The sequence below is a fragment of the Aphelocoma coerulescens genome, chromosome 5 (genome assembly GCF_041296385.1).
Source record: "Aphelocoma coerulescens isolate FSJ_1873_10779 chromosome 5, UR_Acoe_1.0, whole genome shotgun sequence".
NCBI lineage: Eukaryota > Metazoa > Chordata > Aves > Passeriformes > Corvidae > Aphelocoma > Aphelocoma coerulescens.
In genome coordinates this window covers 30,369,189-30,384,787 of record NC_091019.1, presented here as the reverse complement: position 1 = coordinate 30,384,787, position 15,599 = coordinate 30,369,189, and the positions used below count along the sequence as shown (strand labels likewise).

At 40.2% G+C, this 15,599-nt stretch overlaps 1 protein-coding gene across 8 annotated transcripts in view; it reads left to right on the top strand.

Annotated features, from left to right (window-relative positions):
- The first annotated feature begins 1,862 nt into the window (after positions 1-1,862).
- The window catches only part of LOC138111503 (cytosolic phospholipase A2 epsilon-like), a 36,043-nt gene continuing 22,306 nt past the window's right edge, over positions 1,863-15,599 (top strand). For 5 of the 8 annotated variants that reach the window (XM_069017421.1, XM_069017420.1, XM_069017419.1 and 2 more), the window contains exons 1-2: positions 1,970-2,048; positions 3,734-3,806. In XM_069017421.1, coding sequence (XP_068873522.1) covers positions 1,974-2,048; positions 3,734-3,806 — 148 coding nt within the window. In that variant the 5' untranslated portion in view covers positions 1,970-1,973. Of the gene's footprint in view, positions 1,944-1,969; positions 2,049-3,730; positions 3,807-15,599 lie in introns of those variants that run through there. The other 3 variants (XM_069017418.1, XM_069017422.1, XM_069017423.1) reach the window with 3 other exon arrangements.

Genomic DNA, 15,599 nt, shown 5'->3' with positions numbered 1-15,599 from the left:
AGCTCCATGCCCTGCACCACTTATTGTGGAGAAAATTCCTGCAGAGAGAGCCCTTGGGTAGGAGAGGTGACAGAGGCCTAGAGACTGGCCTTCCATTTTCTTTCCTTGTACTAAGCTAAGGCAGTGAACACATTTTTTGTATACTTTCGTTATTAATATTTCTGCTGTTACTATGTGTTTGTTTTTCCATCGTTTTTTGCTTTCAGTAAATTGTTATCTCAACCCATAAATCTCTCCTTTTGTCCCTCCCTTACTGGATGGGAGGGGGGAGGGGGAGTAGTTTATTTGGAGTTTAATTTCTGGATGGTGTTACACCACCACAGGGTGGCCCAGTCATTCCCTACCTCCACTGAACACTGCTGGGTTAGGTCTGCATGGCCAGGTTTTGGTAGCAGGGGTCTACAAGGGTGGCCTGTGTGAGAAGCTGCCAGAAGCTTCCCCCATCTCCAACAGCATCAATGCCAGCTGCCTCCAAGATCGACCCACCTCTGGCCAAGGCTGAGCCCATCAGAGACAGTCGTAGTGCCTCTGGGATAATGTATTTAAAAATAGGAAAGAAACCTCTGCAACACCAATTGCAGTGGGAGAGAGGAGAACATGTGAGAAACAGGCCTGCAGATACGAAGGTCAGTGAAGGAGGAGGAGGATGAAGTGCTCCCGACTTTGGAGCTGAGATTCCCCTGATGCCTGTGCTAAACAATTGTTAAATAACTATTTAACTGGCTGTTAAATGACCATGGTGAGGCAGGCTGTCCCCCTCAGTCCATGCTGGCCCATGGTGGAGCAGATATTCACCTGCAATCCCTGGGGAACCCCATGTGGAGCAAGTGGATGCCTGAAGGAGGCTGTGATGCTGTGGGAAGCCTGTGTTGAAGCAGGTCCTGGCAGGACCTGTGGGCCTGTGGAGAGAGGAGGCCACACTGGAGCATGTGGGAAGGGTGTGTTTCTGACAGACTGCACCCTAATGGAAAGGACCCACACTGAAGCAGTTTGTGAAGAAGTGCAGCCTGTAGGAAGGAGTCAGGTTGGAGAAGTTCATGGAGGGCTTTCTGAGTAGCCTTCTTAATCTGATCCAGAGTTGTGGTATTAAACTCAGCAGTTTCTGTTGTTAACACCATCTCACTGTTCAAAAGATGAAGATTCAGCTGTAACTGAAAGGTTATTGCTCCACGATTTTCTGCCAGAAATTTGAAGCCCTTGCTGTCATTTTTACATCATAATTGGATGGCACTGCATTATGCTTAAAATATCACAATGTTAACATTTAGAGATGAATCAATATGTGCCTTGATTTGCAGAACTTGCGGGTTTTTTGTCTTGGTTTCCTTAGAAGTTTTGTGTTTGTGGAAGGCTTCTGAAAGCAGGAAAATGTATATCCCTCTGACAAATACACAAATTAAATTTTAGAAACATCTATCAGTAAGCAGCTCCAGCCCCTCTGTCTCCAAGAAAAGGAGAATAAATACAATTTTGTTGAAGAAAAGGCCTTCTAAAGTTATTTCATTCACAATACTTTTGTTTTCTGATTGGAGTGCTGTGTGCCTATGTGTAGCTACTATTATCTTCTCTGGTTTGTTCCTTGCTAAGGCTGCTAGAACATAGATATACATGCATAAGTGCTATGTGTTATCACTCCCTTATCTTGAATTGCTGATGAATCTTGGCATCTTGGTTTGTACAGCCTTTCCCTAACATACACCTCTGGCATTTAGCTATCAAACCAACTCTGCAAACTCCCTCCCCTCCTCTCTTCATACTTTCGCTTTCATGCAATGAGGAAGGTGGAGCTGGGATCAACCACTTGCTTCTCAGCAGGTGCCTCCTTAAATTTTGCAGAGGTAGTTTGTGAATCACAGCTGTTGCCTCTAACAGTGAAGTGACAATCCACCTCTGAATTGTATGCAGCTGGGAGCAGGATGGGCTCATACTGGAGTGCTCGTCAGGTAAGGGTGTGAAAGCTCTAGGAGCTAGAGATGGCCTGGGGTGGATTTGTAGCTGGGATTCTGGTTGGGAGAAGAGGATTTGTGAGCTTTTATTTCCAATTTCATGTATGTATTTACTTATTTATGTAAGGATGACTTTACTGGTATTAATTGCCTTGGGGCACTAATGGTAGTGAAGGCACTCTTGGTAGTGAAGTGCAGCCACAGGGGGTGATTCAGAGAGAGGCCGGGAAACATTCTGAAGTGCCTAACAGGAGCTTTCTGTGAATTTGGGCTGAATCTGTGGTTTGAATCAAGCATTAGGTAAGCTGTGCTCTTACACAGTGCAGCATATGCCAGCTATGACTATAAACATATGTGGTGCCCAGGTAGGTGTGCTAGCAGACACCTGCTAGTGATGTACATAGGAAAGTCACTGCCTAAAAACAGTGATTAACAGTGAGGGTCCTAGTTCTATATTTGTGCATGACTGAGATTTGTTTTGTGCATCAATCTGTCTGGGAAGTTGGCATTTTTCATGTGTGTGTTTGTTTGTTGTTTTTTTGTTCTGTGGAACATAAGTGGAAGGGAAAGCCCTAAAACTGTCTCCTGGGTTCCAGGGAATGCAAATACTCTGTCTTCTTCTCAGTTCTGAAATTAATCTTCAGTTTGCTATGAGCGAGCTATTTGATTATTTTGTGCCCTGCTTCCCTGGTTATAAAATGGAGATTTTAGAGCTCCTCTCAGTAACATGGATGTGTGTTAACATAAATGTGCATCGATGCTTGCAGATCTCAAATGGGACATCCCAATGGCTTAAGAAATAACACACAGGGATGCCTGATCAATCTGGTCAAAGAAACACTAAGGATCTACAAGTTCATGCTTCTGAACAGAACCTGGCAATGGTTTTTGTGTGGAAAGTATGCATACAAAACAAGGAAAGAGACTGTCTGCTCTTCCCTTTGCCCTTAACCACTGAAACAGCATCAGGAGTAAAAGCAGAGGTTTCTTAGAGATAGGGGGGTGAGGGGAGGGACAGGAGACTTTTTCCACCCAGAACCTAAGCCCGGACAGAAGACATAAAAACACATCTTTCTGTTTTGGAGTTAGACATAAAAAACAGACCAAAGTCAGCTTATCATAAATCCAGAATGATTGGAGAGTTGGTAACTTCTCACCTCAATATATTCCTAACTGCAAAAAGAAGAGGAGTGATGTAACTTCCTTAAGGAATTTGATGCAGTCATTTTGCTAGCAAAGAATGGGAGAGCAACTAGGTAATGCTTCCAGTGAAGCAATAAGCTTAAGTTTTAGGTACTAAAATCTGCAAGAATTAATAATAGTTTTGAGTAAGGTCTGTTATTTGTCTTTCCTTCTGCACTTGATATTTCAGCTGATGATCCTTTCGCAAATATCCAGCATCTGGTTTGGGTGAGGAAATTTTGTTAACATCTCTTCCAAAGCTGTTTTCTTGCATCTGCTTTCTTTCATGTTCTGCTGCATTGTGCTGATGGTGCCTCACTCACCAAACAGTTCCACAAAAAAATTATTTCTTCTGTCAATGACATATATACACAGCAGAATATTCCCTCAAGTTATTTTCATTTTTTTAACTCTACGTAGACATGATTTTAACTTCCAAAGCAGTACAAGCAGTTCATCTTCCAATTTTGCTGCACGGCTTTGAAAATTGCAACAGGAATTTGTGCATGTTTTATAAAGCACAGAACATGCACATAAAGTATGTTTTATGAAGCATAAACAATTCCACATTAATGCAGGTAACAAACTTTGTCATTTTTCTGCAGAGTGACGAATGCCCTTGCTGTTCATTCTTTGTGAAAATCATAAGAATGAAAAATCTGAGGAAGGCAGACCTGTGTGAGTATTGCAGTCTTTCTTTGCACTCCCTAGTAGTTCAATTCTGAATGCAGAGAACATGTGCTTGCTACCAGCACTGGAACTGGTATCTGTGTATGAAGTGACACCTTAATTCAAATATTGATGCATATTTGAATTTGGACTATGCTTAGAGTACAGTTTAACATAAACAATACCTTTTGGTTTATAGCATGTTCCTATTGTTAGTGGAAACATCAAAGGTCTACTGTGGTGTACTGTAAAGTACCTTAACTGCTTACAAGGTTCAGAGCCAGCTTTGATGAACAAATTCAGGTGTTAATTCTCAGTTTCTGTTTTTGAATTTCTTTTTGCTTTAAAGAAAAGATAGAAGGAGCATTATATATCTTATTGTCAAACAACTTCTTTTTCTTTCAAAACTTCACTGAAATGTATTCAAGGTAGACTTTTCAGGATAAACAAGTACCATTGAAACGTTTCTGAGGACTTGGTGGAATGGGTGAAAGTGGAAATGAAGAGAAAAAAAATCCCAGCAGTTACTCAGGTAGGAGAAAGAAAGCTCAATATCTCAAATATCTGACTCAGAAAGAAAGAACAAGTCAGGAAAAAAATGGAAAGGAAGTGAATATGAAACTTTGTGTAGCAAATAAGACCAAGTGAACACAGGAAGTATATGTGCCTCTATGGAGATTACTACTAAATTCTTGCTTTTCTGCCATGGTGTCAAGCACGGGGTATTGCCTTTTTTGAAAACAGCCAATCTTCAGAGAAAAGCGAAAGGATGTTTCAATTCCCTCTCTGTCATTTCTATCTCAGCTGAACTGTTTTCTGGCATAAATGTTACCAGCCCAAGGGAATTTCTAAGTTGCCCTGACAGGCAATAGCATCAAGACAACCATTTGCAGAGCTGACAACCAAATGTGTGCCTCTGGCCTTAAAATTAGAAATGTTTCTCTCTTTTTCAGCATTTTATAATGGTTGGAAATTATGATCTTTACATTCTTAAGGACAATAGAACTTCCAGAAATCCATAACTACTTATCTTAGCTGTTTATCTTTTATTAGTCTTTATCCTGTATCTTCATTTTGAGCAGATGATTGATTACCTGACTTCAGGTTTGAAGCTGTAACATGAGATTTGCTTCCAATGCCAGATGTGGAGGAAGGTCTTTGCTAGCAAGAGCCAGAAGAAGCAGTGCTAGGTGACAGGGTGTGAGAGGAGCTGCTTCTTCCATTCCCCATTCCAATTGCCTTTCATTATTGTGTGGTATGGAGCACCACATTTTATTTTCCCTCTGAGAATCAGGACCAAGTTACCAGTGTCAGAGCAGAGAGTCAGTGAGTTTTTATCTCCCCTGTACCCATATGCTCTCTCAGAGCAAATAATTTTGCTGGTGGAGCCATGCCACATGGTGTCATACACAGCACAAGAAATGAGACTGTGTTAAAAAGCATTACATTGAATGAAAAAAACAGTGTGAGAGTGTAGTACAGTTTTTATGTAGCTCACATTTATTTGTTTTCATTACTATTTCCATGTGATTTAAAGTTGCTAAGAGAGACAGAGACGAGGACAGAGTTGAAAGTTGGCACAGAAATAATTCCAGCTGTAAAGAGCCATTGGTGCTCTGTTGGAGTCAAAATCTATTTTTGGAAGACTGCCTGTCAAGCATGAGTACACTTTGCTTTCCTTCAGCTGTGGCATTGCACACATAATGGGCCCTCTTTGTGCAGAGGGACCACGACCTGCAGTGTCCATGTCTCCCGACACCTTGCACATGTCATAGAACATAGGACTTAATTTTTTATTATAGGTTAGCTGTGGCAATCACCTGTAATCATCATCTCTTGACCTTTCCCTTTGTATCAGACAAAAGGTTGTGTCTCTACATGGTGTAAGTGTAATAACAAGAATTAGGCTACTAATATACGTTTAAGTCTGTTAGGAATAAGGCTTACTCATGAACCAGAAGGAATTGCTCATTCATTATGTAGGTTATCAGGTAACTATAATCTGAGTAGTACATATCATGAAGACATAGCTGTTGCAATTTCTAGGCATCTTTGAGTTTGGCTAAATTTTCCTTGTGAAAATTTAAAAGAATAGTGATACCAGACCGGATCAAAATCTCATTTGGATTGAGACTATGTCCCCAGAACTGACATATAATAAATACTTTGGGTCACAACAAATAGTGAACCATGCTTTTCCCTGCCCCATTCTCCCAAGAGCTCTGTGGTTCTTGACGTCTGTAGCTTAGAGATCTGGCTTCTGAGTAGTGTTTGCATATAATTGTTATATCCCAAATTATTGGCTTCTGGAGGCCATTAGGGGATCTTATTTTGATACTTGTCATCTCACTTTGCTCTGGACAGGAACCCAGATACTCTTTTTCAGTGTCACAACAAAACACCATTCCCAGTTTCAGGATGTTATTCTTTGGGGAGGTCTGTGTGGTTATATTGCTACCTAAATAGTTACTGACATTTCTTTTTGCTCTTTGCCTTGCATGGGCAGCAGAAAAGCCTGCATGAGAAAACTTGGTCCTTTTCTGGCTGGTGTGAAAAGGTCTTTTTTGCATATTAGATATATCAGCTCTTACACCAAGACAACCTCCCCCTTGTATTTATTTCAAGAATTGCAGAATGCTAATCATTATATGACTGCCTCTGTCTCTGGTTTTAAAACTGAGTGACAGCTTTGTGGCTGTCACAAATCTTAAAAAAGCAGCGTTTCTGCAAAATCTGCCTGGAGGATGCGATTTCTTTGCAACTGTCCAACAGGGTTTGCTTGGGACACCAGCAAAATGGGGAGTCAGTGATAGCATCATGAGCAAAAGTCACAAGCTGAGGTGCCTGGGCTCTCCGTGTTTTTGTTTTCCACCAGACAAGATCACTGGAAGAGGGCATAGTTTTTATCTTCATGTCACACAATTATTTCATAGAAGCCAACTTTATGCAGGGCTCTGCATTTCCACCATTTAACCATAGCACAGTTACTTTCTGGAGAGACTTCTCTGCTGCCGAAGTACTACTGCATTTCACCCCATGTGCTGTTTATAACAAGAGCTAGATGGGTGTTGTGTAGATTCCCTAGAGCAGATCTTGTTTACAGCGTGGCTGCCCAGACCTGCCTTGTTGTGCACAGTCCCATTGGAGCATGCCTGGCACTCACTGATCCCAGAGGCTGCCACTGCAGTCACAGCAGGCCATGGGCTGGCACAGCTGGCAAATCTGGTTTTACATGCCGCTTTTCCCAGTGGTTGGGTTCACTGATCTTCCAGAAGATAAAATATCTTCTACACTGCCAATTGACATCTATGGAAGAGAAACCTGTTTGCTTCATGGGCTACAATTAAAATATAAACTTTTGTACACATGTGTATTTAACACAAATACCCCATTCAGGAGACAAAAAATGTCTTTAAATTTAGTTACTTGTCCTATGTGGTATTTAGAAAAGTCCAAGGCTACAAAAAGTTTTTATGTTTCTTTTCTTTAGTATTGAAAACTAATCTCAATTAGCATTCTCCTTAGATAAAGCTTTAGGCTTCTCTTTAGCTATAGTACTAAATCTGGGCCTGGTTAAATCTGAGCATGTTGCTATGTAATTACATAGCAAGCTCACAATGCTACACTGCCTATTGATTTTAAAAGTTGGAAGGTAGTAGTACCAATGTTTTTCCTTGTATCACCTAAATCCTGTGTAGCACCATCAAAATAACAAAACCCCTTTCAATGCCATGTTCTCCAAAGGAAACTGTTGTGTGTGGAAAGTACTGATTGAAGACACGATCACAACATGCTGTGTATACTTCCTTTTACTTTACCTCTGACTGTAGCACTGGTGTGAGGGGGTAGCAACAGTCTTTGTGCAAAGAGGGCAGTCAGGCACCATGGGCAGTGCCAACAGGCAGCTGCCTGGGCTGGCCGGTGCTAATGGAATATTCACTTTGGGGTGAAATTGCTTCCCATGGTCATTGATGTTTGCAATGGTTAAGAGTAATCTTGGGACGTGGTCCTTTCAAAAAGAGCCCTGGTGTTTTTTCAGGGCACGTCATTTAGGTTCCTGATGTCACTACCTGCTCAGACAGGCTGCTTCTGCATTAATGGAGAGAAATCCTAAAAGAGTCCAAGACAAATGCTTGGCAAGAAGAATCTGCATAAGGACTGAGAAGTCATTATATGGATAAATGCCTGCACAAGGACTGAGAAGTCATTATGTGGATAAATGCCAAGGTGCAACAATCCTGTAAACAGGGATTTCCTAACTGGTTAAGAAACTGAAACAGGTATAAAAGCAGCCAGTAATCACAAGAAGATCCTCCCTGTGATGTCATATCCCGGAGCAGAGCTTTTCTTACTGTAATTGTAAGCAGATTAGATCAGTTTCAAGAAGTAATTGCATAACTACTGAGGTACCTGTTGAAATGGAGGCCTGGTCTTGACTGATGTTTATAATAAAGTCATAACCACAGTTAATAATAGGAGTAACAAATGAATGGATAATCTCAGTGAATATTATGTGAATCAGTTTCATAGCTGCATTTCTTAACAACCTCTGTTTCTTTCTATTTGATCTTCTTTTTGGTTTCATCCACTCATGCTAACAAAGTCTGCTCATGCTCTTCCTCAGTTTATTGTGACCAAACACATACATAAACCTAGTTTCCCTCAGGTTACCTGTTTTGTATTCTCTAGTCTACAAGATTAATTACATTTTTTCCCTTTCTCAAGTCTTTGATAGCCATGATGGAGTGTAGCGTATATTGTATTGTATACAATTTTCCTGTGTTGTATTCATGGTAAATAGTGTGGAGACAAAAAGCCTCCTTCTGTGCCTTGATAGCAGCATAAGCTGCCACTAAAAAGGACAATGCTATTTATAATCAAAGAGATCCTTACTTGCTCTGCACATTCCCTTACAGCCGTGGAAATTATTGCATCTCTTCTGCTAGATATCAGTGGGTTGTATGTAGGTGTACATGCATCACCTTGCAGCCATGCTGGCTTCTGCGTGCTTCTGTGTGCAAGAATTGAAAGTTGTTCTGGTGGTCAAAGGTATTGTGTGTGATGCTCCTCTCCGGCTTCCTTTAGATTCTTGCTGTAATCTTAAAGAAGAAGAGTTTCTCAAAACCATAGCTCCTCATTTCCAAAGCCAGGGCTTCAGCAAGGACACTAGGAGCCTCACATAGGCATTAGGAGGTTGAACTGATCGCTGACTGAGATACTGGTGAAAGTAAAGAACCTTAGGTAAGTGGTAGGCTCATCTCTGCCTCAAAAGCAAAGGTGAGAGCAGCTACTGTGCTCTAATACTGTACCAGTGCAGGTGGCATTGCAGCTCTTGTCCTTCATTGAACAGGTATGAACTTAAAGACTGCTGCGATGGTGCTACGTGCTCCTAGTAGACTTCATTATCCTCTTGTTTAGTGGGGGCTTCTAGTTAACAAGTGGTTGAAACAGCTTTCAAAATATTTTATAATATTTTAAAATGTCAAAACCTGTTTTAAAACAGGTTTGAAAAGGGTGGAGGCAATGGAAATGAACAAGGGAGAAGCTTGGGTGGAGAAGAGAGGCTGGAATGAGTAGGTGGTGATGCCAGCGATGTAGAACCACACGGTGCTTTGAGAGGACACAGGTCCACGTGGTGGTTCAAGATCCTTCATTCCTCCTCTGCCATTTGGCTTGCAGAGTTAAAAGGCAGTGGCAGACTCTGCTCAGGAAATACCTTTCTAGTTTGGACTCAGAAAACAGATACTTATGAAGAAGCATGTTCTTTGATTCCTGAATAGGATTTCTATGTTTGCACATTTCCTTGGGCTGAGCTGTGTAATGACTTCTCACCATTTAAACAAGTGAGCTGAGCATTGCCTTTCCACATGCTTATACTCTGCCACATCTTCTTTAAAGTTATTGTACATTGGAATATTTGATCATCCTTGATAAGGACCATATTTTACTCTATATCCTGCTTACTGTTGCACAATTTTGTGTTGAGTTTAAGACAGAAGTATACTTTGCTGGATGCTAAACCTGAACCACAAATTAAATATCAATACATCTGTGTTGACAGTACTATTAGTTGCCATTTGGACATTCAAAGAATTCATAAATAACATGAAGATTGGTAACAAAAGTTTACTCATTACAGGAATTGCTTCAGGATTTTTTGAGGTATTTGTTTGATGGTTTAGGAATGGTACTTTCCAACTTAATGCTCCCACTAATACTCTCCCAACAACTTGCTTCTCCCCTGAGCAGGCTGGAGAGGAGAATTGGAGGCACAAAAGGTAAAGATTACAGGTTGCGATAAGAACAATTTACTGGAAACAGCAGAGAGATAAGAAAGGGAACAGTAAGAGCAATAATATTAATGAAGAGACTCCCTTTGCCCCTCTCCCAGCAATAACCTCTGGGTCCTGACCATGCTGCTCTTGGCTACTGCAAAAATTAACTCTGTTCTGGCTGGAACCAGGACAGGGTGCGAAGGTACAACTTCTCATGTTTGGTGTTTTATTGTGAAAAATACATTTAAATACCTTTAGATACATTGAATCCCAATAGATTTTCTCACACACCTCAGTGCCTGTCCTGGTTGTTCTGGTTTCATCAAAACAGCAGTATCTGCTTTTCATCCAGTTATGCATTATGCAGTGTGACTGATATCTGTCATTAGTGATTCATTCTCTCTCTGCCCTCTGAGCAGAAACCTGTTTTATTTTATGCATCTGTCTCTCTTAGCGTCCTTACCAATGGATGTAGACGAATGCTGCTGAGGTGAATGGTATGATAAAAGCACAGTGCAATATGGCCTTCTGTATACCTTGGTCACTGTGGAGGTTTTGAAGACCTGGAGTAGTGCCAGGGAAAGCCTTGCCCACAGGCAAGGTTCTCAGAGCTTGAGGACCTTTATCAGTGATGGTCTCTGGAGCTTTGGGCAACCTTTCTTCTGAACCAAGGACACTGATTATGTTGTAGATAAGGACCAAGAACCCAGATGGGATTTGCTATTATGTGGGAGGTCAATGCAAAGTAGAGAGGCTACATTTGGCACGGCTGTGATGATACATGAGGGTGTCCACATGGGACTGTGGCTCCTCTCTTGGGCACTTTCTCTGACTGTACCCTCAGCAGGAGACAATAAAGTAGTGCTGCAGTAGTAGCCAGTGAAGGTTGAAAGTAAGGTTCACTCAAAAGTTTTGGTGCTTTTGTTTGCATCATATTCTGCTAATAAATTGACCATATTTCTGAATATCTTCCTGAAAAAGGCGTTCATCTTTTCTTACTTGTTCAGGACCAATCTTGACTATGTTTTTTTAGGAGTTCCCTTTCAGTTCAAGAATGAAAACTAGACAAAAGAAGTCGAGGTATGAATGTTTCTTGTTACTCCAATATATCTATTCTTAATGTTTTCATTCATTCTTATTCACTGTAGACTGTAGGCTTCTAGACCAGTTGTGAGTCCTGAAGGACTCCAGCCAGAATATAAGATCATTTAATTTCATTGTAAAAATAGGATTAGTTGTGATTAAAAAAACCCAAAAACAAACAACAAAACAACAGTTTGGAGGCTGTGTGTTTTTCTGTGGCTTACTTTGATGTGAAAGAAACTGATGGCGACATCTTCGTAGAAAAGATGTGTAAAATATGGAGACTTGGCTGTCAAAAACAAAGTGCACATTGACAAATGCAACTAAATCATAGCATTTACGTCAGGATGACCCACTGCTGCAGTGGAAGCTTTTAATCCAGGCTGAATGGAATATTTTCTTATCACGTAAACCAAAATAATCAAATTTTGATTTTCTCCCCTGTGTTATGCCCAGCAGGTCCAAAATTTAATTCACAAAATGGTGACTGACATTTACAGACTCTAGGCAGAATTCTCAGGCACACAAGGACCTATTTACACAGTGGGGTAAACACTCCTGCTTCCTGTGAGTTGTTTCAGTCTGTTATGGCATTTTTCTCACCAAACTGATCTATCAGCATCAGTGTCTTTACCTTCATATTTATTACTGCAAACCATCCTGAGAGAAATGAGGTGGCATATTGCATCCTATTTTTGTTACTTAGTTATAATCATGTGCCTTATTATTTTCATGCTGTTTCCCTAGGCATAGCTCCTCCATGTTCACCATAGAAAAAAAGAACATCTCAAAGTGTCTATTTTTATTTATGTGCACAGTAAGCTCCTACAGCCCATCAAAGCTAGCTTCTTCCTGTAAATGAGATTTTGGGATATTTTAAACCTCACTCATCATATTTGTAAATATTTTCTGGTTTTCAGAGAGATCAAACACAGCGAAAGGAGAATACCTCATGCCAGTCAGCCAACCTTGTCCTCACCATTATATTGAGCTACAGCTTTTTGGTAACTTCTATTCAGCACCAAATTTACTTTAAAGAAAAAATATCTTGAAGAAATGTCCCTGAAATAAAGGTTATTTATTCAGTAGCAAAGTTTTTGTTTCAAAACTTGAGTCTCAATAGATAAGTTCAAATCAGAACTCCTGCTTCAGTGCACTGTCAGTGCTGCAGCTTAGCGTCAGTCCTGCATAAGATTACATCTCCCATGATATATTGCACCTGTTTTTCAGAAAAAACCCTGGAAGAGAGTAAAAGTACCATAAGTACCTGTTTTTATTAAGCATGTCAGAGGCATTTCTGTGTCAAAATAATGATACTTAAGGAAGCAAAAGGTTTTAGCTACACCAAAAAACAGTTTTGTTTCTATTCCCTTACTGGGTGAACAACATTCTTGTGAACAGTTTCTGAAAAAAAGAAAATCTGTGAGTGTTGATTTGGTGGTTCAGCTCTTTCTGGTATTGATTTTGTTAGCACCCCTGTTTTCTTTGAAATCCAAGGCATTTGTGTGTACTGCTTGCAGCCTGTTTCCAAGTCTGTTTCTACTCTGTTTTCTTTTGATAATGGTTTCTTTAGATGCTGTAACTACCCTCTGTGTCTGCATCAACAGTGTTGATGTCTGACCAAGACTTAGATTTTGGCTAGTTTATTTTTAACAGGAAATGGAAGAACCTTCTTAAAAATCTTATCTAGTGATAGAGCTGAGATTGCACCACATATGACCCCTAGATGGTCTAAGGTAGAACAAAGAAAATCTGTTTGATAATACCTCCTTTCCAAAAATATACAACTTTTTGGGTCCTAGGGGCTGATTATCTGAGGGTGGGAACAGTGAAATAGTGGTAAGGCTTTAAAAAAGTCTAAAAAGAGTATGCCTATGGAAATGCATGGTTTGTAGTTCAGCTGTGCATGGGATTCTCTGCATTACATTGTGTTGCTTTTTGTGTTGTTTCATTTTGATGATTGTATTGTATGGATTTAGGCCTCATTCCTCAGACACTATACCTGTTTGGAATGAAAAGGTGGCAACTCTTCCAAGGAACTTCCAGTTTTATTTCATATGTGTCAAAGAAGGAGGTTTGGAGCTGTTTTGGAGACAGCACCCAGCTATCTGGTAATTGATCTCTTGGCCTGGTGTACCATATAAGTATATCCTATCACTTCTTTCCCTGAGACTCAACCCTGGCAGGGAAATGGCTTAGTTGTTTTCCATGCACTGTAATTGATGTGACATGATTATCCTGTTTTCTGCCTTCCAGCGTAAACATGGCAGCAATTCCATATGACAACCTTGTGGGTTCACCTGGGCTGGTCCTCATCTCCTGAAGCAGGATGAAGTTTAGCTTGTCTGTCACTGTTTCATGCACGTCTGGCTACTAATACAGTCTGAAATGAGTTACCTATAAAATTTACCTTTTCTAGTTGCCTAGAAAATGTATAAAATCACTTTTGTTAGAGGAAATCCTCTAAGAGCTGGAGCAGTCTTCTAATTTTTCCCTCTGGCCACACAGAACCACAGATCATTATCCTCTTTGTATCAATCATTTGGACATTACAGAATTGACTATTTGACTATCTTTTTTGGTGTTGTTTAATTAGCAAACTCAGGTCTTTCAGCTCTTTTTCATATGCCAGGCTGCCTAAATCAATCCTCTTCAGTTTGGGTATGTTTCATAGCTGGTAACAGTTAAAGCATTTTATGATGGAGGCAGGAAAAGAGTGGAAGAGAATGCAACATGGGAGACACTGAGTGAGCATCCGCCTGTTCCTCTCCAGGGCTAAAAGTGTATGCAAAAGGATGTCAGTGCTAAATCTCACCACCTGCACTTATGTTTAACATTGTGTATTTGGGATCTGGTCCAAAATGTAATTAAATTTGAGTTGTATAGGTAAGTTGTCAGATGCATCCTGCAATATTATAGTTCTGGGGTATAATTTGTTATTCTTTGTGCAGTGTCCTGCCTTTAATTGTTTGTTTTCAGAGTCGGATATCTTTGTCTCTGTCTCCATTCTTGTCTTAGGCTATGTTGAGACTGAGACCTCACTGGTTGCTAACCTAGTTGGTGTTAAATGTGGATCATCATATTGTGGGACTCTGTTTTTGTTCTTATTAAGGGTGATCAGCCTTGCTAAAGACTAGACTAGCCTCTCAGGTTGGGTGTAGGTCTATTGTGTTCAGAGAGGATGAAGAACTGAACCTACCACAACTCTATCTAGATACATGAGTTTAAGTCACAAGTTTAGCACTTCTTTGATACTCTAAAAATAATGAATGCCTTTCTTCTAAATCAGGAGTCATAGCTTGTAAGAAAAAGATATCCCAGACCATAAATGAACACATTCTCTAAAACACACATACATCATTAGTGCATAACTGCAGATACAGCTGCTGAAGAAACAGCCTGCTTCTCTGGCACCATCTGAGGAACTACCTATGCAAAGTTAGTATTATCTTTTTCAAATGTTAAAAATCAATGAAAGAATTTTAAAAAATAGTGTGTGGGAGACAGATAAACAAAATGTTTTCTTACCAATAAATTGTTATCAAACAGATATATTGCATATATTCTATATTTTAAAATTGCAAATGCAGATGTCTGTAATTCTTGCATGTAATATTAGGATATTTTTAAACTTATTATTGCAATGTTGAAGTAATTTCTTACCTACTTTGGGCAGTAAGGGGGAAACAATCAAGTGCATGCTGAAAAAATGGAAGATGTTTCATGTTCAGACAGTATCAGAAGACTTGAAAGATAAATCATACATACCCTGATTACACAAATTGCTTTAAGCAACACCTATTCTTTGCAACATGGTTTACCCCACAAGTTTAAAGAAAATGTGGAATGAGAACCAAGAGACTGGTAGAGAAAGAATAATATAATTACTGATCAGACACTCTCTTCCTGGGTCACATCCAAGCAGATTACAAAAGAGGAAAGGAGGGTTATCACTGTTTTATGCATGGGGAAATGCAGATGGAGAAGCGAGATAAATTTAAATTAAACCAATTGCCCAGAGTGACTTAGCAGTCTGGAGCAGAGGTGGGACTGGGGCCAACATGTCATGAGATGTTTTCCAGCAGGTTACCTGATTGGTCATACTGCTTCTCAGCATTTATCCCACAGTGCCAAACTGCCTGTTATTATACCCAAGTCTGAGCTATACTGTGAATACACAACAAGTTCTTGAAGCTGGAAACATTGAAGACAGCTCCAGTTGTCCAGCAGACAGAAGAAATGTCCATTCTCTAGAAAGGACAGCAGATTTGCTCAAAATGGGAGGGCTGGAAAGGGTGGATGACAGTGTAGAGAGACAGTCCCACCATTCTTCACTATATTGTCAGGGTGTCAGTTTGTTACCACAGGTTCACTAGGCATAATTCTTTTATGCTCTAAGGAGCAAATGCCTTGCATTGCTGCCTGTTAAAAAACAATGATCTTC